The sequence below is a fragment of the Bidens hawaiensis genome, unplaced genomic scaffold (assembly GCF_021521415.1).
Source record: "Bidens hawaiensis isolate Kalapana, Puna unplaced genomic scaffold, B.hawaiensis_p1.1 tig00000055_1, whole genome shotgun sequence".
Lineage (NCBI taxonomy): Eukaryota > Viridiplantae > Streptophyta > Magnoliopsida > Asterales > Asteraceae > Bidens > Bidens hawaiensis.
This window is the reverse complement of record NW_027491016.1, coordinates 527457-555258: the sequence shown is the minus strand read 5'-3', so window position 1 is coordinate 555258 and position 27802 is coordinate 527457. Positions and strand designations below refer to the sequence as shown.

The 27802-nt window shown below is 32.2% G+C and overlaps 3 protein-coding genes across 3 annotated transcripts; 2 read left to right on the top strand and 1 right to left on the bottom strand.

Annotated features, from left to right (window-relative positions):
- The first annotated feature begins 3628 nt into the window (after positions 1-3628).
- LOC143629084 (non-specific lipid transfer protein GPI-anchored 6-like) lies at positions 3629-9705 on the top strand. Its single transcript, XM_077098465.1, has 4 exons — positions 3629-3982; positions 4218-4316; positions 4796-4804; positions 9539-9705. The coding sequence occupies exons 1-4, from the start codon at positions 3655-3657 to the stop codon at positions 9649-9651; spliced, it is 549 nt and encodes a 182-aa protein (XP_076954580.1). The 5' UTR covers positions 3629-3654; the 3' UTR covers positions 9652-9705.
- An 11378-nt stretch (positions 9706-21083) lies between these two features.
- Positions 21084-25859, top strand: LOC143619969 (uncharacterized). The gene is made up of 8 exons (XM_077091808.1): positions 21084-21399; positions 22860-22965; positions 23077-23169; positions 23266-23461; positions 23538-23716; positions 23818-24014; positions 24084-24247; positions 25639-25859. Exons 1-8 carry the CDS (start codon positions 21084-21086, stop codon positions 25795-25797), a joined length of 1410 nt encoding a protein of 469 aa, XP_076947923.1. The 3' UTR covers positions 25798-25859.
- Positions 25858-27802, bottom strand: LOC143547959 (uncharacterized). Its single transcript, XM_077039270.1, has 4 exons — positions 27425-27802; positions 26447-26512; positions 26174-26346; positions 25858-26093 (listed from the first exon to the last, which is right to left on the bottom strand). The coding sequence occupies exons 1-4, from the start codon at positions 27726-27728 to the stop codon at positions 25899-25901; spliced, it is 738 nt and encodes a 245-aa protein (XP_076895385.1). The 5' UTR covers positions 27729-27802; the 3' UTR covers positions 25858-25898.

Sequence of the window (27802 nt, the reverse complement as noted above, 5' to 3'; positions counted from 1 at the left end):
TCATACTAACAAAGCCAAGACCACACACAAATGGCTTAAATCTTAATTAACTATCTGTAAATAATAAACATACAACATTTGTTTGCCTAATTATCCATTACCTAGGATAACACTAATTTAAATTATCTAACTTTACATTGGTTGCTCTATGATGTAATAACATATCATCCAGTTTTATGTTTTAACATTCTAGTGAAAATTTAAAAACTTTCAGGATTTTTTATTTTTTTTTACAAATTTCTAGATCTAAATTGAAGTCAATAGTAATGTTATTACATAGATTCTGATTTTTTTAAAATAAATTCAAAATGCTGAATAGAATTCAAAATGATTTGAATAAACTTACTTGTATAAAAAAATTCCATTTTGACCCGTTAGCCAACTGACCCATTTAAAATTTTGAACCGTTATTCAGCCGTTACCCGACCGAGAAGCTTGTGAGTTTTTTTATCTAGGTACTTAAGTTATTCAAACATGATCATAAACCCATTTGAAATCTTACCTTGTAGTCTCCAAATATAAAATATTTGAAGACGACAAATTATTATGCAAATTGGATTTTAATAATCTCAACTTAATGTAGTTGGCCGATAATAATCCCAACTTAGAAAGTAGCTGTCACCGGTCCCAACTTTCACAATTTGCCGGTGACAGCCAACTTCATGCCATAAAATGGGAAGAGGCTTTATCATAATAAGGCTTCAAATACTAGCCTAAAACAAAGAAAAAAGAGCATTTATCTAATCACCGATAACCGCGCGCCTTCTTTGATATGGTTAGTTGGTTACTCCTCTTCAAGGTTCTAAAATATGCTTTTGGGGTGACGGATTTATACAAGTAATGCTTCTGCAAAAAAAAAACGTTTAAATTAATAAAAAGAAATAGCACTGTATATAATCATGTAGGTAAAAAGGAACTTATATAGTTACATGACATTTATGGATATATATAATATAATGTTATTTACATAAATCCAAGGAGAATTAAAAAATATCGAAAAGAGAACAAAACAAACAAAAAAAGCCCACTTAAGTATGGTACAGCTAGATACAAGACTGAGCCCTAATAGGTACAAAAGTGCCAGCCTAGAAGCCCATTAACCAACCCATGAAGTTTGAGACTTAGGCCTAGACTTGACCCACAAATCACAATTACTCGAAATTGAAAAGTTTCAGAAACAGACATTTATGTAATTGGAAATCAGACCTCAAACTTCAACACAAAGCAAACGGTATTTGAACAACTTGTTTGACTCTTTTCAGTATTATTATAAGAGCAAAAACCACACAAACCTTAACTCGTTTCCTACTTCAACTTTAAATCCTAATAATACTCAAAACACATAATAAAATAAACTTTATACTTTATCTCTAACTCTAACAATAAATAACGATTTAACTTATTCTTTAATTTTTCTCTACTTTTATCTTTGAACTCATTCGATTCACCCCCTTATACTTCTCGGTTGTTCATACTAACCCTCATTCATATGTGAAGTCAAGATTATATCCTTCAATTTATTGAGTAATCATTTCTCTGCATTACCAATACATTTGATGATTGGAAAATATATTTTGACAAGAAGATTGGCTGGGTCGCATTTTGTATGGGCTTATTGTCTATTGTCCGAAAAAATTAATAGGATCCCTCTTTTTACGTCTCTAAAGGAATGTGCGAAATTGATGACTTATCTAACAGATATATCAATCTTTTTTTTTTTTTGTAAATATTCATAATAAATTTCCTAATGGTAAATGTTGTGTTTCTTAAACATAAGTTGTGTTTAACAAATTGGAAATAATTTGTAAATGTTGTATTTCTTAAACATTGTCATGTATATACTCAATACATTTAGATTTTCTGAATAAACATTGTAAATGTTGCATTCTTAAATGACTAACTTAACCATAACTCCTCATACACTAGCGTTATTGTGGGTGTGGTGCTTGCCGTAGTGGTTGCTACTAGTTGTTAGGACCACCGCGAGTTGTGGTTACCATGGTAGGTTGTTAGGACCACGCCACTCATCGTTATAGCACTAGTCCTTCTTGTTCGGCGTTAGGGGGGCCCTTGAGTTGTCGGTAGCATCATCGTTGTTTTGAAACAGATCACTCACACTACTGGTTCTTTGAAACGCTAAGGTAAAAGGCAGACGGTCGGGAGCACTAAAGGCATTAGCCCCGGCACGAAAACTTCGTTAGCACAATGGCTTTCACTCCTTTGCATGACAGGTTTTTGTTATTCCAAGGTTCCTCGTCAATTGACACACTATTATCGATGACTCTTTCCTTGACGTGAAGATACCCATCAACAAAATTACCCAACTCTTGTAAACTACTTTTATTTGTTATAATTTAGTAACATCCCAACCAAAATTCAATGCTCTTCTCACTTACCATTCAAAAAAAAAAAATATTTAGTTGTTTTATTTGATTATCAACTTTAATATAGCCATTCTAAATGGATCTAGATCCATTTAAATATATTATCAATTATGTATAATAAATATGAGTAGGACAAACCAACACCTTGGTTAATTATAAGATTAGGAACATTAAAATGGTTTATTAAATATTCCAGCCAAAAATATAGTTAGGGACATAAATGACAATATAATCACGGGACCAAAGACATCCACATAACAAGACAACGTTGCCTCTCTTCCCATCACGGGTGCCCTAATCATCTCTTTTCAATCAAAACTATTGAAAAAATAAATGTTAAAAATATTCTAAAGGTAATTTAAAATTTTAAATCATCATATCATATGTTATAATTAATACATATCTAACTGTTTACAATATTCCATAATTCTCACTCTCACATTTTAAAATCTGAACGCGTACCTAACACCAACCTAATATACACCATTAATTAATGTTTTCATTACTAAATCAGTCGTTGAATCAGGTGTCTTATCAATTCACTAATCGGACCTATCAAACCAATTTCAAAAGCCGGATTACGCCATTAGTAAGTTTAAAGTTAATATGCAAATATATAACTAATTTAAAACAAAAAATAAAATTACTTTTAACTTTTAAATTATTGATGGTGTAATCCGGCTTTTGAAATAGGTTTGATTGGTCCAGTAAGTGAACCGGTATGACGCCTGAATCGACAACCACTTCGGTTATGGATACATTATTTAATGGTGTATTGTGTCAGGTCGTTTTTAGGTGCGCGTTCGTATTTTAATGCGTGAGAGTCAGAATTTATGGAATATTGTAAATAGTTGATGTGTACTAAATTATAAAATATTGGTTCAACGGTATCATAGTGTGTTACAACAAGATCACAGTGTTAGGCCCGAATTTTAAAAAAGATTTATATATATTTTTTAAATATGTATTTTTAATATTAAAAACAATTACCAATTCATTTAAACCTATTTTTATTAAAGAAAATTTTGCACAGCCTAAATCTTAAGTAAGCCCATTTAATAATTTTATTGTTTAAACCTAATAAAAAAAATACTTTTTACTTAAAGCCCAAATACTTTCTTGCATAACCAAATTTTTTTATCGATTTTCGAAAACAGCCTCTATGTAAATAATATATAAGTTAGTAAATGCTCCAATAGTTATTCATTAGCACCTCCAATCACAGCATAAAAGGACATCCAAACAACACCTCACCACTCATCATTTCAAAATGGTTTCAAGAAGATTTCTTCCGTTGTTAACCATAACGATGGTGCTACTAGGTTTATCTAACGGAGACTTCGCAAAAGACAAAGATCGGTGCGCGGAGTCGCTTGTCGGGTTAGCCACTTGTCTTCCTTATGTGGGTGGTCAAGCCAAGGCTCCAACCATGGACTGTTGTGCTAAGCTCAAGCCAGTCTTAGACGAGAATCGAGTTTGCTTGTGTATATTGGTCAAGGACCGCAATGAACCCGGTCTAGGTGTCAAGATCAACGCCACCCTTGCGTTAAGCTTACCCGATTCATGTCATTTGCCTTCTAACATCACCGAGTGTCCTAGTAAGTTATACTATACCATGTTCATATCTGTATTTACTTTGGGACACGTTATTTACCTTTATTTTATCGGTCAGGGACGCCTGACAATGGCGTACACCGTTTTTCGTTATGGTTATCTATCTTATTTTTCAATTATCCAAATCCACATACATTTTATTCAATTTATATGATAAATAGTATTAGAAATCAAACGGTTTTCTCAGTTCTTAACATATTATCATTTTATCGTTTTCAGAGCTCATGAATTTGCCAGCCAACTCCTCAGAAGCTAAGATTTTCGAAGATTATGGTAAAACAGTCAAGAACAGCAATATCACCACCGGAACTCCATCGGGTAACAAATATTTTTTATTTTTTTATTTTTGAAAGTTTCATGTTGGATTATTAAATGATCGAATTACCCTTTTCGTTTCACAAAAATCATAATTATAGTATATTACTTGAAAAACATAACGTTTTAATATAAAAGATCAATTTTTTTATTATTAGAAAATTTAGAATTTATGGCTGTGCTGTTTTTAGACAAGTTTACTTTGTTTATCATTTATCCATTTATGGCTGAATATATTAATTATGTAGCATGCCAATTGCAAAGTACACAAAAAAGAATTGTATCCTCATACTCTTTAGTTTTATATATTTTATATATTTAAGTATAGAATTGTCAGTTCCATGTTTATTACTTTGATTATTAGTCATCAATAATTCATTTCAGTTTCTATTTGTTAAAATAAACCAAAGTGCCTTTATTTTAACATATCAAAGTGTTAGATAAAAATTTATCTTTGCATATAGTGAAATTTTTAAATATAGGAAGTACTAGTTTTCGAACCCGTGTATTACACGGGATTTGTTAAATAATAAAAATAAATAATGTACGTTTTTTTAAATAAATAACAAAATTGAAGGTAAGAAGAAAATAAAATATATACTACAAATAGTAAAAAGTCTATACTCTCAAGTTTAGAAATTATAATGAGATGAACCATTACAAATTTACAACAATATATAACATTTGTTAAAATTGTTTTCACTCATTACCCATGACTAACTATAATGAATGAGATGAGAGATTAGAAAATTAAAAGAGAAATTATAACTCATTTGTCAAAATTGATTAGGCCCATGACCAATGGATATGTAGGATAAATAAGATGAGGAATTAGAAAATTATAAAGGAAATTATAACCCTTTTGTCAAAATTATTTTGAGCCATGACCCATGGATAGATATGAATGAGATGAAAGATTAGAAAGAAAATTATAACCCATTTAACAAAATGGTTTTGCCCATAACCCATGGATAGCTATAATGTCACACCCCGACCAAAGACGGCGGAACATGCCGAGGTGTAACGATTGTCCATAAGCACATGACACTAATTAAAGTGACAGTATTTAATAAACTCATTTCATTTCACAACATCGAAAATGTCACATAACAATTATCCATAAAATAACCATAAACAATATATCACAAAATATGGCAAATTGATATTGTTCATTTTTACTAATATCCTAAGGTATTTGATGTCGTTTTCTTCACAATCATAAATCAACCAAGATGCAAACCTGCAACATTTCATAAAATAAAGTTTGTCAACACAAAGGTTGGTGAGCAATTCATAAGTTTAATCATATTAGTATATAATAAAGATAGCCACAAAACTTGCATACGAAACGATAAATAAAAGTGGTAATTTGGATAAATAGATATCGCTAAACACATTAGCGACACCTAGCTATAAGGGGATGCCAAATAGTCTAGGATTTTACAGTTATCGTTAATTGCATTACGTTAACGACACCTTGCTGCTATAAGGGGATGCCAAATAGTCTAGGATTTTATAGTTCCACCAACCAAAGGCGATAAACACATAGGCATATAAGCATAGAACACCAAATCGAGCAATTATTTAGGTAAAGTATACAACTACGTTTGTGGTTTAAGATCCAAATATAAAGCATTTTGTTGAATAAGTATGAAATGTCACCCCCAAAATAAAAGATGGAAAATGGGGTTTGAAGTACTCATCTTCAAGTAGTAAACTTGAAAGATGAAAATTTGGAGATTTGTCGGAACGACGAGTTTAACGCACAATGCCTAAAAAGAAAAGAAGTCTTGAATTTAGAAAGGTTGTCTTTAAGGTCTTTAAACAAAATAAATGTTGAGAATGTAAATAATTAAAGTTCAAGGTTTAAAATTTGACTATTTAAGAATTTATAATAATAACCCTTTAAAAATGTAAGTTTGCTCGAAACCGGGTTGAAGTATCTAACCTTAATATTTACTCAACCTATGTTAAGTAATAAGGTGGGTAAAATGCAAGAATGCAAATCCCTTTGGAATAAAGATACTAAAACGGGTTTTTTTTTATCGAGTGTTCGGGTCTTGATAATTGGTCAAACCCAAAGTCAACTTTCCAAAATATTGAATGTTATGAGATAACTCAATAAAATTTAATAAGACTTAACCAAGTATGTAGTTCCATTGTTTTAGAACTAACAACGCACGTTAAGCGAGTGTTCGGTTTTGTCGGTCCAAACTTTGTTATGAGATCAAGTTGGATCCAACATTTCCAAGTACTTAAGAAAACATTTAAAAATCAATTTGTAACTATTTTTAAAGAAATATACAAGTCTTGATGGCTAAAAAAACACACTTGTGTGTCTTAAGCGAGCAAGAATCGGTTTGGTTCGGTTTCCATCTCACAACAAGTTCATAGATGGTTTCCACATGTCCAAACACTAAATAACTTGTATAATAATGTACAAATAAAAAAATACCAAAAGTTAACAATAAAGTCTTTAAACAAAAGTTTGGTTTTCGATTCGGATCGTGTTTCGGGTTAAGACCGAGGTAAGATTCTACAAACCCATAACCATAGAATTTGTAAAAATGATTTTAGAAACTTAGATCTAACACTAAGTATGTTTAAACAAACAAAACTAGTAACAAAGTTCGGTTTACGGTTTAGAGCTATTTACGGTTAAACCGAAGCATAGACTCTTAAAAACCCATAACCATGGAACTTGTAAACATGACCAACAAACTAAAATAAGCAAGATTAATATGTATGAACAAGTTATATAGATGTATATATATCAAGGACACGAAGTCCTCCATGAAGCCTTGCCTTATGGGGTCCGAAACCTCACCGACCGGAATCGGAGAAGTAACTACCAAAGGTAAACAAGGGGTGTATATTATATATATGTTGCACAACCATAAACAAGTATTAATAAGGCTACATAAACTAATTAAGATGAAAGACCAAAATCCTTCAAGAATACTTAAGAAGATAACCTTGAATCTTTGGTGTTTGAGAGAGTTTTTTTTTTTGGAGTTGTAGCAAGGGAAAATGAAGAGGAAATGTGGTGTATATATAGGGTAATGTTGGTGGTCAAATATGGGTGTGAGACACAAGAGTTTTCATGCAAAATGGATCAAGACAAAAACACAAAACAACAAATAAATAAATAAAAATAAAAATAGGATGTTTTCAAGACCCAACAAGTGTGAAACAATATTGTAACATAAATCTATCATTTTGATTATAACATAAGCTTCGGTTTACAAATAGGGTCGGTTTACATAATAAACAAATACAAAAACGAATACAAACAAGACCCGAAATTGACGAATGTCACATATAATGAATGAGAAGAGAGATTAGACCAAGAATTAATGTAGGATTATCACATCATCTTAATTATTTTCTTTTATTAGTAAAGTTAGATTTGTCAAAATTATTTTGACCCATGACTCATTGATAGATATGAATGAGATGAAAGATTAGAAAGAAAATTATAACCCATTTAACAAAATGATTTTGCTCATAACCCGTGGATAGCTAGAATTAATGAGAAGAAATATTAGACCAAGAATGAATATGAGATTGCCACATCATCTTAATTATTTTCTTTTACTAGTAAAGTTAGATTAGATCATATTTCATTAAAAAATTGTGTAATTTAAACTTTTAAATGAAATTGTTAGAAGTAAAGTTTAATAAATGCAACTATTAAACAGTTGAGCTTTCTTTTTATAAAAAAAAAATACTAAAATAATGCACCCCTTGTCTTTTCTTACACACATTATGCAAGTTCATTACTTAGTTTAATAAAATTAATAATTTGTGAGTTTAGTGATACGTAGGGATGTAAATGTACCGAAAAAACTCGAACAAGGCCTTGTTCATGTTCATTTGTTAAGTAAATAATGTGTTCATGAATAGTTCACGAACACTTACCGAATGAGATTTTATGTTCGTGTTCGTTTATTAAGGAAATTAAAGTGTTCACGAACAGTTCATGAACACAAACGAACACAAATAAAATCGGCAGATCCTAGAGATTGAGACCGATGTATTCATCAATGTGAATAATGAAAGCCTGTAAACGAATCGAATGAACACGAACAAGGGCATGTTCATGTTCGTTCATTTAACTTTAAAAGAACACGGACACTTAATCGAACAAATATTTATGTTCATGTTCGTTTATTTAAAAATGGACATTTATGTTCGTTCGTTTAAAATCTAAACTAACATAACTGAATAGAACACGTATGAACAAACGTAAATGAACACAAATTAACAAATATAAAACCTTTAAGCAGATGCCATATCAGGATAATATTTAATTGTTTTCTATTAATATTAATACATAAATGAACATAAATAAACAGACATGAACGAACATAAATGAACGAACGGAACATGTGTTCATGTTCGTTCGTTTAATTAAACGAACACAAATTTTTTGTTCATGTTCGTTCGTTTATTAAATAAACAAACATAAACGAACTTCCCGCCGAACGGTTCACGATAGTTCACCGAACGTTCAGTTCGTTTACAGGCTTAGTGATACGTCACTAATCAAACATGTGGAACTAAATTATACCTCATAAACATATAAGCAAGCATGCTAACAATTTCATTTTTATAGCAAAGTCATTGTTTAACAAAAGCATATAATGTGGCACAAGGAATTAACAAAAAGAAAAGGACAATAATAAAACAAAGTACTAACAAAAGTAAAGTACTTATTACACGTAAAATCTATAATGTGTTGTGATGTTTTTCTTTAATGGAAAAAAATGTTGGCACATAAAATAAAGTACGTATACCGTATACGAAAAATGTATTCGTATATAAATAAAACAAATAAAAACAAAAATTGGTCCATTCAATACATTCATGATGAGCAGATGATTCGTGAATATAAATTAGAGGATTTGTTTTCATACACCCCTTCCGTTGCAAATGAAAACTAGGACCACAAAGGCACAAAATAGTGTATTATATTTCATGATTATATGAAAAGCATGCCTTATGTGTACAGTAATGTCTAAATATACCTAAACATAATCACTCTTCCAATCTCTTAGGAACAATATAATTTGTATGATTCTAACATTGTATGTGTGTGTCTTCTATATGCTAAATGTATTTTTTCCTGAGTAAAGTAGAAAGACGATGTAACTAGATGAATCTTGAGTCGACTGAATAAAACGAAGATTATTATCATTTAATTTATTTTCTCTTTTGTGAAGGCAAGGGAAGCTTGAAAAATGACGTTGGGAGAGGAAAGAAATGGTTGGGAGCTGAGAAAATTTGGGGGGCATTGTATATAATTATTGTAATGGTCCTCTTTCAAATGGCTTAAATGGTTAATGTTTTGCCCCACCTGTTTTAATATCTCTACATGTCGTTTTTCTCATCTCAAGAGTTCTTTGTTTTTTAGACGTTTGGTGTGTGAACTGTGAAGGTTTAACTTTTTAAGGAAATTGTCTATGTTACTATGTTAGGGTGACCACTATGGTTACATATGTACTTATGTTATTTTATGTTATTATGATTAGAAATTATACAGTTCTTTTTTTCTTTCCTATCAATAGATCACAACTAAGTCACACCCTTAAAAAAAATAGAAAGAAAGGCAAAGCTTGGGCGAAAACCCGGGAGAGTTGGGGGGTGGGGGGGGGGGGGGGGATGACGGGACCCTGTCCTTACTAACCTTTGCCACTAGCGTGAGTTATAGTTTATTGGAAAACTAAAGTTTAAGACCAACAAATAATGCGGAAAAGAAAATATTTTATTAAAGCAAATTTCTTTAAATACATTTTCTTTATTGTAACTTATTTTTCTTACTTATACAGGAGAAAAGTTATTCCCACTTTGATGGGGTGGTAAGATGAGTTAGATGTAGAATAGGTGGTCAAGGTAACTTTAATTCCTTATAAATGTTGGATGAGCGATTGTTTGGCAGGAGATATTCATGCATTAGGCCCTTAAATCCAGACATCATTCGGGCCCTTATAAGACTTGTATAGGGTTATGCGGGTCGTATAGATGTCAGATGGCGTTGATACAAGCCCACACAAGTCGTATAGTGTGTATACGAGCAAAGGTGAAAATATGAAAAAACTTGAACAATAATGAGACATCGTGACCTATACGAAGTGTATAAAATTATGCATGGTTCATCCACGAAAGACTATACGAGTTGTATATACCCTATACGATTATTCATCCATGAAGAACTATACAAAGCACATAGGACCTGCACGACTCGTATAGGCCTATACGAGTTGAATTAACGTGTCAAACTGCATATCTGGCACACCTATACCATTATCATGCACGCAATGTCTAGTTAACCCGTATAGGTTTATACGAGTCGTGCAGGCCCCGATAAACACCAGGAGGATGGTGTCTTACTATGACACCCATTGTTTTTAGTTCGTTGAGTTTTGCTTTTTATATTATTCATCAATGGGACAAGTTATTTTATTTTATTTTTTTACATTGAAATAAAAGGCAAACGGAACGGACAACAAGCTACAACGCTAACCCTTTATGAATAGCAAAATTGTCTTTTAAAAATTACATTTATAAATAGTGGTCATAGCATTACTTTTAATGATCCATTTGACTCGACTAAATAGTTTCAGAACCTCAGGCGCAATGAACCAAAAGTATCAAATGCAAGTTGGTCGTCGATGCACGTTTTCTTGTGTCCGGTGACTTTGCATTAAGTATCTTTTAACGCAGCTTGACCCATTGTGAAAACACTACTCCTCTCAAAGGCCCAAACCCACAAAATGAAAAACCCCTATTAATCTACAAACACTTATTTCTCTTCTATCCATTCAAAGACCTAAATGTCAGCGAATATGAGTGTTGATTATGCTTCCATTTGAAACTTGATTTTTTAAAGAATGTAGTTTGTCAAAGAAGTGACTGTGACTTTATTTGAAACTTGTATGCAACAGTTAAGTAAACCTCAAGTAGACTAATACGTAATTACGTATTTTAGTGATTAAAACGATTTATTATCTTATTTAATCTTTTAAGAAAGGAGTTTTTACATATTTCCTCCTACTAAACCTACTAATTTACATATTTCCTCAACCCTAAACATCAATTACATATTTCCTCTTTTTCAAGCAAATTACCCCTTTACCCTTGTTCAATTTACAATACCATTAAAAGGTCTTTAAAGCTTTTTGCCCGCTTGCCTTCTATTTCGATGTAATCCAAAAGGTCTTTAAAAATTATACAAAATAATTCAATGAAGTAGATAAGCTTTATTGAATTTATTATTAAAAAATAATCTCCTGGAAAAGCTGAAAGGTTGCTAGAAAAACTGAAAGGCCAATTTCTTTCTTCGATCTTTTTCTGCCGGCAGGTAATCTGCTTGTTTTTTGCTCGACACGCGGCAGGTAATTTGCTTTTCTTCGATCTTCTATCTTTTTTTTAGGGTTTTATATCTTTTTTGTTTGTGTTCGTAGTTTATTCTGCCATATTTGTTTGAAAATAACATTAAAGATTGGGCATTTGGTTTATTACTGTTCGTAGTTCATTCTATGTGTTTGAAAATAGCATTAAAGATTGGGCATTTGGTATATTTGTTAATACATGGCCCATGATTGAAGTGTAGGAATGGGATTTCGATAGGGATTAATCTGGTTTAGACCTGCTGGTTAGATTCATGGTAATGGAGAATATGTTTTGGTTATAATAAACATTTGTTTTGGTTTATTTACATTAGGTTGTTATGGAAGACTACTCATTTACACTAAAATGGGAGAATATGGATCAATCACCAACAAAAGAGAATGCGTGTGTCCAAGTATCTTCTAAGTACAAGATAAAGTTAAAATGTGGAAGCTACTTTCAGTTAGCAAAGAAACCGAGGAGAAGATACACCCACCTGCAATTAAACGTCCACCAGGAAGACCAAGAAAGAATAGAATTAAACCAAAAGACGAGACAACAAAGAGACAAAAGTGTAAGCGTTATGGTGAATATGGACACCGTGAAAAGACATGCAAAGATGTACCAAATCAAGATCAACTCTCAACAAGTAAAACGAAACGAGGAAAAAGTGCATAAATTCTTGTTTCTTATAGTTTTTTGTGTTTTGTAATGTTGGTTAAGCCATTTTGGAATATTTTGAAGCTAGTGTATTGCAACTCAATGAAGGGTGTTTGGTACAATGATTGTATGATTCATTTTGGGATGATGTAAACATTTAACATCTTTTTTGGTTTTGTTCTCTTAATCTAGTGCATGTATGTGCTTTATAGTTTTTTTTAGCTCCAATATGTTTCTTCAAATAGAAACGAAATGTTTGGACCTCATTGATCTTAACGATCAAAAAAATCGACTCCAATTGAATTTATTAGCTATGATATGTTCGTCTCAACACCGACTTGTTTGAGTTTAAATAAGGGAGATATATAATTGATGCTAATAGAAAGTGGACATATGTAAATAGTTTAATTAATTCATTAAGGGTAAAATTGTCATTTAATTAATTAATTTTAATGAAATGGGTAAATATGTAATATATATGGTTTAGAAAGGGAATATATGTAATTGATTTTTAAGAGATGGGTAAATATATAATAAGTGAACTTAAGAAGGGGATATATATAAATGCCCCTTTTTAAGAAACATAGTTTGTCTGACTTTTTATTCGAGCCATCTACCTTATTAGTTATATCACTTTATTTTAGTTAGGATTTATAATTTATAATTTATTAACTTACTAATTTTTTATTATATAAGTAGGTTACAACTTTTACCACTTAGAGATGCATTCTTTTTGGTCTTATCTATTATTTGATTTGTATTTAACAAATAAAAGGATCCAATTACAACGAAAAGGCAGGTAAGCGAGCAACAAGCTGCGCAGCTACCCTGTTTTAAATAGCAAAACCGATTATACTGAAAACTAAAATATAAAATATAGTTTTTTGTTGCAAACTCTATACAACTAATTCATGTTTGTGCCACGGTGATAGACAAACGTATTGCGACAAAACAAATAATATTTCATCGTTAATTATAAATTCACAAATAATACAATACCATGAATGATGAATGATGTAACATATCAAAAACTAGATAAAAAATGATATGCATAGATTACGAACTAGCCTTCACATGTACAACAACGCATAGCCTAACATGACTCACTCAAAAACTATGTTTGTAAATAATGAAAACTATGACGCCATCGATATAACACGGAAATTCATGATTAAAGCAGCATTCAATGTAGGAGATTACGGTTGGCTTATTTTGAATAAAAGATAAACATAAACAAGTATAGAGTTTTGTTTTCTTTTTCAAGAATTTATGTGTTGGAAAAAGTGTTTCCAAAGAGGACTTTCGGGTGGTAAATGATGTACTCATCTAACCTAAGTTCCTAACACTACGTGTTATGTGAGGTGTGAATCTAGTTATATAAAGGAGACATTTTGCAGCATCTAAATGCCACATTTGTAAATGGGGCTTTTACATTTCACACTCACTAGAGAATGTTATGGTGAGGTGAAATGTGGTCATGTGTAAGATTTAGATGAATGACTGGTTAATATATTAATTAAAAACAAAATAAAAAAAAGTCAAAGAAATTAGCCCCTCACGAGTTACTCCCACTACCATGATCACCAAGCCACCCTTGTGCACCTTTGGTGCTGCCTATGTCGCGGTGTTTGGTGCTAGTGAGTGCTAAGATGGCGGAAGCGTGCCCTCATTGATTCCCCCATAAGGCCATAACACATGACCTAACGGGTGATGGGTGACGGGTGCATGTTTATGCTTTAATTATTAATTGTCAATATCAGTTATATGTTAAAAACCTAATACATACAACAATCAATCAGGATTGATCTAATTAAACCTTTATGTATATAGTTTTATAAACAAACACCCCTTGTCTTTTCTCGTACAAATTAAGCGATTTTATGTGTTGTGTTAATTAAAAATAGATCACAAAAATAATAGACTTTTAGTTCAGTTAAACACCAAATTATACCACTATAGTTGTTAAATACATGATAACATGAACACGATTAATCATTGCTGTCACACCCCGACCAAAGGCGGCGGAACATGCCGAGGTGTAACGATTGTCCATAAGCACATGACACTAATTAAAGTGACAGTATTTAATAAACTCATTTCATTTCACAACATCGAAAATGTCACATAACAATTATCCATAAAATAACCATAAACAAGATATCACAAAATATGGCAAATTGATATTGTTCATTTTTACTAATATCCTAAGGTCTTTGATGTCGTTTTCTTCACAATCATAAATCAACCAAGATGCAAACCTGCAACATTTCATAAAATAAAGTTTGTCAACACAAAGGTTGGTGAGCAATTCATAAGTTTAATCATATTAGTATATAATAAAGATAGCCACAAAACATGCATACGAAACGATAAATAAAAGTGGTAATTTGGATAAATAGATATCGCTAAACACATTAGCGACACCTAGCTATAAGGGGATGCCAAATAGTCTAGGATTTTACAGTTATCGTTAATTGCATTACGTTAACGACACCTTGCTATAAGGGGATGCCAAATAGTCTAGGATTTTATAGTTCCACCAACCAAAAGCGATAAACACATAGGCATATAAGCATAGAACACCAAATCGAGCAATTATTTAGGTAAAGTATACAACTACGTTTGTGGTTTAAGATTCAAATATAAAGCATTTTGTTGAATAAATATGAAATGTCACCCCCAAAATAAAAGATGGAAAATGGGGTATAAAGTACTCATCTTCAAGTAGTAAACTTGAAAGATGATAATTTGGAGATTTGTCGGAACGACGAGTTTAACGCACAATGCCTAAAAAGAAAAGAAGTCTTGAATTTAGAAAGGTTGTCTTTAAGGTCTTTAAACAAAATAAATGTTGAGAAATGTAAATAATTAAAGTTCTAGGTTTAAAATGTGACTATTTAAGAATTTATAATAATAACCCTTTAAAAATGTAAGTTTGCTCGAAACCGGGTTGAAGTATCTAACCTTAATATTTACTCAACCTATGTTAAGTAATAAGGTGGGTAAAATGCAATAATGCAAATCCCTTTGGAATAAAGATACTAAAACGGGTTTTTTTTTATCGAGTGTTCGGGTCTTGATAATTGGTCAAACCCAAAGTCAACTTTCCAAAATATTGAATGTTATGAGATAACTCAATAAAATTTAATAAGACTTAACCAAGTATGTAGTTCCATTGTTTTAGAACTAACAAAGCACGTTAAGCGAGTGTTCGGTTTTGTCGGTCCAAACTTTGTTATGAGATCAAGTTGGATCCAACATTTCCAAGTACTTAAGAAAATATTTAAAAATCAATTTGTAACTATTTTTAAAGAAATATACAAGTCTTGATGGCTAAAAAAACACACTTGTGTGTCTTAAGCGAGCAAGAATCGGTTTGGTTCGGTTTCCATCTCACAACAAGTTCATAGATGGTTTCCACATGTCCAAACACTAAATAACTTGTATAATAATGTACAAATAAAAAAATACCAAAAGTTAACAATAAAGTCTTTAAACAAAAGTTCGGTTTTCGATTCGGATCGTGTTTCGGGTTAAGACCGAGGTAAGATTCTACAAACCCATAACCATAGAATTTGTAAAAATGATTTTAGAAACTTAGATCTAACACTAAGTATGTTTAAACAAACAAAACTAGTAACAAAGTTCGGTTTACGGTTTAGAGCTATTTACGGTTAAACCGAAGCATAGACTCTTAAAAACCCATAACCAAGGAACTTGTAAACATGACCAACAAACTAAAATAAGCAAGATTAATATGTATGAACAAGTTATATAGATGTATATATATCAAGGACACGAAGTCCTCCATGAAGCCTTGCCTTATAGGGTCCGAAACCTCACCGACCGGAATCGGAGAAGTAACTACCAAAGGTAAACAAGGGGTGTATATTATATATATGTTGCACAACCATAAACAAGTATTAATAAGGCTACATAAACTAATTAAGATGAAAGACCAAAATCCTTCAAGAATACTTAAGAAGATAACCTTGAATCTTTGGTGTTTGAGAGAGTTTTTTTTTTTGGAGTTGTAGCAAGGGAAAATGAAGAGGAAAGGTGGTGTATATATAGGGTAATGTTGGTGGTCAAATATGGGTGTGAGACACAAGAGTTTTCATGCAAAATGGATCAAGACAAAAACACAAAACAACAAATAAATAAATAAAAATAAAAATAGGATGTTTTCAAGACCCAACAAGTGTGAAACAATATTGTAACATAAAAACATCATTTTGATTATAACATAAGCTTCGGTTTACAAATCGGGTCGGTTTACATAATAAACAAATACAAAAACGAATACAAACAAGACCCGAAATTGACGAATGTCACAATTGCCCCCCCCCCCCCCCCCCTAATATTTTAAGAGTCACTTTTTCATTGCTAGAGGGTTTTTGTTGTTTAATAATATTAATGCTTAAATCCACACGTGTATATGTAAGGAAGTTATTACATATATACGTGTGTATGCTATTACGATTAGAAATTTATAAGTAACCTTTTCTTTTTTTAAAAAAAATTGATATCAGTAGTTCACGCATAACCAAGTTATAAGTGTATGGTCAGATCTATAGTTTATTAGAAAACCTAGGTTGTGTTTGGTATACAAAAATGATAGACGGAATGGAATGCGCACTTGCAAGGAAATAAAAAACCAAAATGTTCGGTTAGTCAATGGAACATAATCACATACTACACAAGAAATCTCATACATTTTAAACAACTATATTTATTAATTTATAAAAAAGTATACGAAAATAGATTGAAGTAAAATTTTAGCTTGATCAGGCATTGAGCTCCTCAAGGTCGAATGAAGTGGATTACAACGGAAATCATGATTCAAGGAAGTTGTGATGGATTGTAAGTAATAGGGTTAACTTGAGTTAAATCGATGAGTATAGTCTATATGTGATTTTTCCATTTTGTTTGGCTTTAGGACCTCAACTTTTTAATACATTGTTATCGTAAGTTTGAGCCGGTCAAAAACCACCCATGGGCCATACGGGTCTATAACACGCTATATTAGAGCATTCTCAGCTCGTACTAAATCCTCATCTTTTTAATTATACAAAAAATACTGTATTTCTTTTTCGTGTTTAATTAAATAATATTTTTTATAACTTTATTATTATAGTTTTTCTCTAATCTGCTCAAAAGCATTTTCAATAGATCTTAAAAAATAAATAAGAGCAAACAAGTTTTTCTCAAGTTTATAAAAAAATCATTAATTTTTCTCTCTGTTACACGTACAAACACACACAAAAAAAAAATTGACAAAAAAGAAGAAAAGTAGAGAAAACATGTTAACAATATATTTTTTATTTCTTTCTGATGGAAGGTTTACTATTTTTTGGTTATTTCGTTATCAAGAGATAAGATAACAATCTCTTTCCTATTTAATTTATTGTCCTTTTAAATAGCTATATTTAATTTATGTTAAGTGTGCTTTTCAAAATGAACGTTAGAAGCCAAGTTAGTAAGGTTGGTATATTCGTTTGGAGAGTAAAACTGAAACGTCTATCTTCCTTAATCACGATGACTCGGAAACATTAATGTGGGCTCGGTGACATGTCTAGTGTTTGGGGACTATGAAGAATCAGTAGATTCTATATTCGTGTCATGTGGTTTGGCCCAGTCCGTTTGGTAATCAATATTGAATTGGTGCAATATCCCGTCGTTTTATGCATTTAACATCCGAGATCTATTGGATTTACATAAGTTCACTAGATTCGAAAAGAGGAAGGGCAAAGCATTCCGTGTGATTTGTCTTATTACTTTATGATATTTGTGGAAAGCGAGGACGAGATGATTTTTAATAACAAGCCGACTCAAGTAACGAACATGATGGGTGACCTCAAAGCTTTTGGTTTAATGTGGGTCAACTGGTCAAGAACTGGTTGAAATCGTGTAATTTGTCTTGAGAGGAGTAACAAGGGTTTAACATGTAGTTGACTACACGGTTGTTGTCGGGCAAGGAGGGTTGTATTATTTTGTGTGATATGTCGTGTATGGCCCTATGCCTTGTTTGTATATATATAACGTTTTGTTGCTTATTCAATAAAAAAAGTGGAGCTTAATATGCGATGGAACTTGATTATTTTTAATAAAAATGATTTTCTTTCAAAAAGCAACCATGACTTTATTGAAACACTTAAATAACCACCATGTATGACATATCATAGGCTCATAACATTCAAATAATACTTGTATTATATAGTCCATTAAAAAAATTGTCAATAATCAGGGCCGTCTCTGAGAATTTAAATGTCTCGGCCAAGTTAAAATGAAAAGGCCCTTAATTAGGCTATAGAGGTGCCCAAAAAACTAGAACCTGGAACCGGGTTTTTTAATAACCCGTAGGGTACGGATAGGGTATGTATTTCAATACCAAAACCCGTACCTGAACCGGACCCGATTTGTACCCGGTAATACCCGAAAACCGGAACCGGGTTTTTTCAATGCCTGAAACCGAGTTTCGCAAATACCCGAAATTACCCGAAAAATACTCTTAAAAAGTGCAGCCCCTTAAAAAATCCAATCTATACCCAATAAATACCCGGAAAAAAGCCCGAAAAAAACTCGAAAATAGGGTTTTTCAATACTCGAAAATAGGTTATTTAAATACCCGGTTTTAGAATACCCGGTTATATACCCGACCTTCTGAACCCGATGCATAGGGTATGGTTTTTAGAAACAATACCCCGACCCGATCCGGGTATTGCCAAAACCCGATTTTCTAATACCCGGTCATACACGAACCCGGCTTCATACCCAGAAACATGTATTTAAAAAACCCGATTTGTGCACCTTTATCGTAGGCCCTAACGAGTAACGAAATAAAAAAGACCTGTAGGCCCAATATCTCAAATGGGTTATGGGTAAAAAATATTGGGCCTAATATCTAATAAAAGGATTAAGATTTGTAGCTATTTTTATAAAGAAAATTTTAAAAATTATGTAAAGGTTTATATATAAAAAAAATATTTTATGCCCCCAAAAATTAAGTGGCCTGGCCGGTCGCCAGGGTTGCCCAACCCAAGAGCCAGCAGTGTCAATAATAACCTATTAAGTGATGCCCCGCTGGGTGTAATGACATTTGGAGTCGCCGATCCACCTTCTGACGCTCCAATCAATATAGTATTCATAATCGACATATGTGTTCGTAGTATCAACCCGGTTGTTTCTTCTAAGAGAGGTGGTTGTTAGGGATGTTCATCGGATCGGATATCGTTATTTGGGTTGTTTGAATCGGTGTGTTCGGATTTGAAAATTTTTTCCTATATCCAAATACCGAACCAATCCGAATTCAATTCGGATCGGTTTCAGCTAAAATCCAAAAAACCTGATTCAACCGAAAAACTCAAATTTTTATATTATATCACTAGGTTAGATCCTGTGTTACACACAGATGGAAAATATATAAAATTTCATATATATGTGTGTGTGTGTGTGTGTGTTCGCGCGTGCGCTATATACATTTTAATGAATTGTAAACGTCAGATAATCTAGCATTATCATTATTATAACGTATCATATTGTTACTTTAATTAAAAGAACCCATCATACAAAGATAAATAGAGAAAAATAACAATTTAAAACGTAATTCTAAATTATTCCACATATTTCTAACTTATACTATGAAACAAAAAAGATAGATCAGTTAAAACTTTATCATCTACTAAAGTCATATGTTATAAACTATGAAGCGTAAACATAAGTTGTGTGTTACAAAAACTATTTTTATTGAAATAATAAAACATTTAAGTACACAACATAAAAAAATGCTAAAAATATAAATATAACAATGAGATATAATTATAATTTTTATTAAACTGCGCGTTTAATAAACCAACAATATAATCAAAACTTTGTGACTTAAACCACCATTTCAATCCAAACATCCAGTCCAGCGTTCATAAATAATTTCCCAAAATAAAAAATAAAATAAAATAACAAAGTCTCAAAATTTAAAAAAATAACAACGAAAACAATTAATTGTCTTTATTGCTCAATAAATGATAATTGTAACAATTTATTTTAGAACTTTATTCAACTTATGAGTTAATGTTTAAATTAATATACAAATTAACATGTGAAAAGTATATAAATAAAAATTTAATGAGTTGAAAGCATATGTGGATATAGCTGAATGACATTTGAAAACCTTATGTTTTGTTAATAGTACAATAAGATAAGATGTGCAACAACTAATTACCAAAAAACAATTATCAAACACAAATGTGCATGCATAATTTTTAATTCTTAAACACAACAATAGTCTTAAAATATAAAATACAAAGTTCAAACATGAACAACAAATAAACCAGAACAAATAAATAGAGGATTAGACCTGAACTTGTAAATATAAAACCTATAGAATTATATTAAAAAAAACCCAACACGACCTAGATCGGTTTCTTCGTTTTATCCGAAAACCGAATTGGGAATTCAAATTCGGTTAATATCCGATCCGAAAACCAGATTGTTTTTTCGTTACAGATACGGTTCGGTTTATGTTTTTTTAGGTTCTTTTGAACACCCCGAGTTGTTTGGTGCCCGATTCAACCCTTGGCGCCTGCATCAGGAGGGTGCCCGGTCGATGGGGTTTCACCTTTCTTCTCGATCGTCGGACCCGAATCGTAAATAACTAGAAACGGATCTAAACCGGGTCATCTTTAATCATTCTCCATTAACGAATCTAAACCAAAATTAACAATGAGACCATCATCTCCAATTTCTCTGCTTCTTCGAACAGCAATTGGATCAAGACTCCTTGTACTAACCCTAACCATTATCTGGAGATCAATCGTTAACCCATACGACACCTCAGCTTCAATTAACCCCACTTGCCTCACCGGCATCACCACCGCCGCCGCCGTCCGATTTCCTCGCATCGCCGCCGCTATTGAAAACGGCGTCGTGTGGGACAGCGTGTACTTCGTTCGAATCGCTCAGTGTGGGTATGAGTATGAGCAGACTTATGCGTTCTTGCCTCTGCTTCCGTTTTGTATTTGGTTATTGTCTCTAACAGGTTAGTTTATTTTGATTTTTTAAAATTAGGGTTTTGAAGGTTAGTGCAATGTATGAGATCTTGTGCATAAAAGTTTTTTCATTTGTTGATAATGAATGCATATATTCTTGATATATGCCAATTGTTATTCTAAGCTCTTAGGTTCAGTTCGGTTACATTTTCGAGACATAAATAGGGGTTTGCACATTCGGTTCGGTTATTAGCTGAAACCGAAACTGAAGTGTTCGGTTAATCTATTTTGTTAACCTGGTTTTTGGTTCGGTTAAATTTGTTTATTATGCTTGTGTATCATTTTCAGCATTGTGTCTCATGTTCTAAGCTCTTAGGTTCAGTTTGGTTAAAAATTTTGGAGACGTAACTAAACCGAAGTTATCGGTTTGCGGTTTGGTTTATTCGGTTAGTTTGTTAGTTTTCGGTTTGGTTAATTTCGTTTAATAAAAAACCAACTTGGGTTAAAATTTTTGCTTAGGAATACATGAAATGGTGGTATAAATGCATGAAATGGAGGTATAAAATATAAATGCATGAAATGGAAGTATAAAATATAAATGCATGAAATGGAGGTGTAAAATCTATAAATATATGAAAATATGAATGGTTCGGTCTGGTTAACCGTGGGTACCAAAAAAAAAACCGATTTTCAGTTAATTCGGTTAATTTTGGTTCAGTTTCTTCGGTTAACTGTTCGGCTATTGTTCCTCCGTAAACATAAACAAATAGAGTTATAAATGCTCAAAGTTAAACTACATTACGAGTTTTGGAGAGATAGTGTGGTCTTACACGGTTACACTCCATATATGCTGCTAAAGAGGCATGATATGATTTTGGGATCAAATTCCTGCTTATCAACTTCAATTTTAAGGTTGATTCTCACATTTTCGTGATCTGATTAGTGACTGAACTTGGCTTTAACTCCCTTTAGTTTAATGAAACTACGAAAGACCAGCTTTGATTTGCGATGCATAACCTGTAATAATATGCTACATTTCTGTGGATTCTTGTTGAAGTTTTAACGCTGTCGTTAGTTTATGTGTAGTACTTGTTGTAACCGATAAAGGTATTAAGGTTTGTTGCAAAGAAGTTAAAATTCTAGCCTCTATTCTAAGTTGAATCCTAACTTGTTTGATATTCAAAGTCAGACCGGACCACTTCTCGGGTTCTCTTGTTTGGATCTTTTACAGTAGAATGGAGAGAACAGTAATATAACGTTGTCTTGGTGTATAGATTTTTTTAGGAGTGTATAGGTACGTTTAAGGGGGTTAGTGCTGCTTTTTCGTGTCTGCTTGCTACCGTAATTTACTCACCATTGTATGCCACTATCATTATTAATACTTGGGTATGGTTTGTTGCTCTGATTCTTTTAGCTACATTTTATATTATCTGGAACACTTATACAGTACATGTCAAAAGTTGTGTAATTATCTAATTTGGAGTTTTTTTTTTGGTTATCTAATTCGCAGTTTTTCAGCCATTAATTCCCCTTGTTGGACATAGAGCCGTGTTAGCATTGTCTGGATATTTTATTAGCAACATCTCATTTGTTTTTGCTGCACTGTTTCTTTACAGGTAACTGTGTGTTAACTTTTAACCCTGCATCAAGCATCTTTTGTTTTGCATTTCGTTGTCTCGCATCGCATTCTTTCCCTGACGGTTTTATTGTTTTTTTTCTGGCTATAGACTTTCTGTAATTGTTCTAAAGGACCATGAAGCATCATTGAGAGCATCAATCTTGTTTTGCTTCAATCCAGCATCTATATTTTATTCATCTATGTATGATCCTTTATCTTAACTTCTAATATTTAATTTTCAATAGTCATACTTTTGATTGTGAATTTGTGATACGAAACCAGTATTTTGCTTTTGCAGTTACTCTGAGAGCTTGTATGCATTATTATCTATAGGCGGTCTATACTTTCTACTGTCGGGTTCAAATAATTTAGCAGCAATCTGGTTTGCTTTCTCAGGTTGTGCAAGATCAAACGGGGTGCTAAATGCGGGGTATATAGGTTTTCAAACTATGCATCGCGCTTATAATGCTTTGTTTCTTCAAAAGAACACATTTGTAAGCTTGTTACTTGATCTAGTTAATGTTTTTAGATGTTTCTATATTTATGTAATTTATTATCATATCCATGCAGCTGATGTTTCGGGTTGTTATATCTGGAATTTTGCGTTGCCTGTTTATATTCATCCCGTTTGTTGCATTTCAAGCGTATGGATACTATAATCTGTGTGATGGACGCGATCCAGATAAGTTAAGGCCTTGGTGTAAAGCAAAGGTTCCTCTGCTTTACAATTTTATTCAAAGTCATTACTGGTACGTTTATGTTTTTTAAACTTTGTTTATGTTTTTTAAACTTTTGATAATTACTGACTAGCGTAGACGTATCGTTTGTTAATATTCTTTTTTGATGTCAGGGGCGTCGGTTTTCTAAAATACTTCCAGTTCAAACAGTTGCCAAATTTCCTTCTTGCATCACCAATACTCTCCATTGCAGTCTGCTCAATTATACACTATGTGAAGCTACATCCCAAGGTTTTCTTTTCACTCGGTTTTCAAGTCGACCCGAAAACCGGCTCTTTGTTGGAGACACAAACATCAACAGCAAGTCAAGGTATGCATCTAAAAGAACCAAAACATAAATTCTGCAAGTCTTTAAAGAAAATCTATTTTTATTAAACAGAAGATCAGCTTCTTAGAAGGAGAAAACATAGAAAACAAGAAGCGGGCCCCACCACACGTTTCACAGATAACGTATCAATCGACAAATATTCAATTATCATTGTACCGTTTGTTTTACACTTAGCGTTCATGGTCGCCACAGCATTTTTTGTTATGCATGTTCAGGTTAGTCATACACTCGTACACCTTTTAAATGTTATACGTAAGACGGTTATGTAACATAAATCTACCTATTCTAATAAAATAAAATAAATGAGGACACTTGTCATGTTTTGGTTAATTCTCACAATTTTTTTCCCTCCAAAACTAATATACCCTAATATATGTAATAAATCAATAATTATTCACTTTTCTTTTACACTATATTTATATAATATCTATATTTTTTTATAAATATAAATATTAACATATTATTTTACTATATATTTCAAAATACTTGGTGAATTCCAAAAATCAACAACAAATCATGTTTCTCAAATGAAAATTGTTTCGGGTTTTTTGTGGAAGTTAAATTTCATTTTATGGGTCAAAAGTTGGTTAATAGATTGTTTGGTACAAGTTAACTACATTTAGGTCAAAATTTGTTACGGGTCAAAAATGAAAATTTTGAGTATTTTTAAAAGTTTGAGAATGCAAAATAGATTTATCGTTAAATCTGTTATGAGTTCAAAGTGTTGACCTTAAAATGTCAAAAATATGAAAGTTAGAATTTTAAACATGATTCGGGTTTCAAGTTTATTTTTAAGGGCATTTTTTGAAATAATCAAAAGGTTCGGGATTTGGCAAATTGACTATTTTTCCCTCAACTATTAAAATTTAAGTAAAGATTGCGAACACTTTCGACATGCCACCCCCATGCCTATCAATTCTTCTAACTTTTATCAAATTTGAAATATTTATGTCAACATTAACTTTTCCTTTAATGGTGATCAAAACGTTGTATCGGAAGCATGTCATGCAAAACTATGCTCAAATGAAACAAAATATTCACAAAATTGAATTGGTTAACATGCTATTTTTTTGGTTGTCAAGAAACTCTGTAAAACTTATCAAAATCTTTTTTATAGTGTAGCTCGGAAAAACATAGTTTTTGAAGAACATCCATTGCTACAATTTAATATCCTATTTTCTTTTGTTGGGTGGTAAATTGATAAATACATCAATAAAGGTAACGCCTCTTTTGTATTTAGGCTGAGTGGTTAGAACTACAATCGTATTAGAAGTCTTATTTTCGAAATTGGTTCATAACCAAAATTCTTTCAATTATACATATATGACACCGAGAATGAATTTTTCAATAGAAAGAAACATTCTCGAGTACGATTTTGCACAGACATTGTTTTATTAAGTTCATTTAAAAAAATCATTTTATGATATATAAAAAATCAATTTATGTACACATTGTATAGATATAAGCATAGATGTAATATATATATTTTTTTCATATACATTATATAATTATTTGTTTTACATATAATTTTATAATTTGAATTATCCCGTGTTACACACGGGCTCTAAAACTGGTATATAATATATAATAATACTATTTGTTACAGGTTGCTACAAGGTTTTTGTCATCAAGCCCACCAATTTATTGGTTTGCTTCATATGTAATGATATCTCACAAGGGCTGGGGATACTTGATTTGGAGCTACTGTGCAGCTTACATCCTACTTGGCAGTTTGCTTTTTTCAAACTTTTACCCATTCACATAACATTTAAACTACTTGTAAATATAAGAATCTTTGACAAAGTTCAAATTTTGATGATTAAAAGATGATGAATATGTACATTATGTTACATACAAGTAACGAGATCAAACAGAAGGACCGGATCTAAGAACCTTTTCCAGCTTTTCTGCCCTAGCGTAATCACTTTCGTTAAGCGGGCCAGCTGGAAAAGGAGTGATCTCAACAACTAGATGTGGCGTCGGGAGTTCATCAAACAAAGCTCGTACGTTGTTGCAGCATACGCTTTCTCCATGAGCGCTTTCTCTTCTGATTTGACAACCCTGCAAGACGTTTGACTTATTAGACCGTACTTAGCTACGAGTGGCATTATATTGGATATAAAAGCCAGTTGATAAATAACCTTGTGTGAGGTGGCGTCTCTGAAGTTATCGTCGTCTGAGAGTAGGGAAGCTATGGACCTTAGAAGCCGACGTCCTTCGGTTTTTGAAGGGACTCTGTAGTTTCGTCTAAGGGTACCCTTTGTCGTCGGGTGCCATTTGCTAACTAGTTTTCTTTTATCTGCTGCTTCTTTATCTGCCAGTAAGAAAAATAAGGCTTAGCTTTCTATAACATAATTAGATTTATTATAACCGAAAGCCATAACAGATTAAATGGCATTTGTAGTTATACCAACCTGGGTTTTGTTTGAACTTTTCAAACCATTTGGAGAAACCCAAATCATCACCTTCAGTCTCAAGCTCTACAAAATCATCAAAAATTTATTAAAAAGAACAAAAAATAATTAGTAATAATGTAATTGATTCTTGATCCATTGATGAAAAGCCCTCTAATTTCTAGGGGTGCAAACAAGCCGAGTTGCTCGTGAGTTACTCAAGACCGGCTCGTTAAAAAGCTCGATCGAGCCGAGCTTAATCTAGCCCGAGCTTGAGCCTAAAAGTAAGCTTGTTTAATAAACAACCCAAGCCCGAGTTTTACTTATCGAGCTCGAGCTGGCTCACGAGCTCAAACGAGCCTGTCATTTATATAATTTTTAAAATATATATTTAATAATTATTAATTAATATATATAATGTTATGAAAAAATAAATAAAAATAACTAAATAATATATATTATTTTATACATAAAATTATAATAGAAAAAAATGTATAAAAATAATTATAACTATATAAAAAATAATTAATAAATAGTAAACGAGCCGAAAATTATAATAGAAAAAAATGTATAAAAATAATTCTAACCATATAAAAAATAACTAATAAAATAGTAAACGAGCCGAGCCCCGATGCTTGAAAATCTACTGGCGAGCCTAGCTTTGAAAATATAGCTCGAAACGAGCCGAGATCAAGCTCGAGCTCTTTGTAAATTAAACGAGCCGAGCTCAAGCCTAGTCGAGTTCGGGCTCGGCTCGTTTGCACCCCTAGTAAGACAGTAATTTCTAACAAAAATAAGAATTTCATAAAGAAAAAGCTAGGGTTTTTTGTTAATGGGATAAAGGTAATGCTTGGATACAATGATGCATTACAGGTCAACACAAATCAAGATCAAATAAGCAATATAAAAAATGTTTTGCGTCACTTTAAATAATAATAATAATAATAATAATAATAATAATAATAATAATAATAATAATAATAAAAGAGGATGAAGAACCTGTTGTGGATGACACTGAGAGTGGATTAGAAGGGGATCCAGCCAAGCCAGCTTTCAACAAAGCATAAAATATACAAACTCTCCCAGCCCACAAAACTGGTGCCTCAATCAATGAACATTTGATGCTTGATCTTTCAATCCCAGATGAAAGACCCCAAACTGATGAACAACCCTTGATTTTTTTACCAAAAAATGGCAGCCCAGATGAAGGATAAAGGGTTTTGGGCAGGAGTGAAGAGCTTGTAGTGAGTTGGTGAGTCTTGAGGGTGAAGATGTGAGCACAAGTAGGAGTGTTTAGAAGCATTTTGTTGGATATCTTAAGAGGAATCTTGGTTTGAATTAACAAAGTGAAAGTGCGTAACAAGTTTTAATGATATC

Coding starts and splice junctions, on each gene's coding strand:
- LOC143619969 (XM_077091808.1), top strand. CDS start 21,084: ATGAGACCATCATCTCCAATTTCTCTGCTTCTTCGAACAGCAATTGGA. Junction 23,170..23,265: donor TCTATATTTTATTCATCTAT/GTATGATCCTTT, acceptor TTGCTTTTGCAG/TTACTCTGAGAGCTTGTATG. Junction 24,248..25,638: donor TTTTTGTTATGCATGTTCAG/GTTAGTCATACA, acceptor TATTTGTTACAG/GTTGCTACAAGGTTTTTGTC.
- LOC143629084 (XM_077098465.1), top strand. CDS start 3,655: ATGGTTTCAAGAAGATTTCTTCCGTTGTTAACCATAACGATGGTGCTA. Junction 3,983..4,217: donor TAACATCACCGAGTGTCCTA/GTAAGTTATACT, acceptor TATCGTTTTCAG/AGCTCATGAATTTGCCAGCC.
- LOC143547959 (XM_077039270.1), bottom strand. CDS start 27,728: ATGCTTCTAAACACTCCTACTTGTGCTCACATCTTCACCCTCAAGACT. Junction 26,513..27,424: donor CTCAGTGTCATCCACAACAG/GTTCTTCATCCT, acceptor ATGATTTTGTAG/AGCTTGAGACTGAAGGTGAT. Junction 26,347..26,446: donor AAAGTTCAAACAAAACCCAG/GTTGGTATAACT, acceptor TCTTACTGGCAG/ATAAAGAAGCAGCAGATAAA.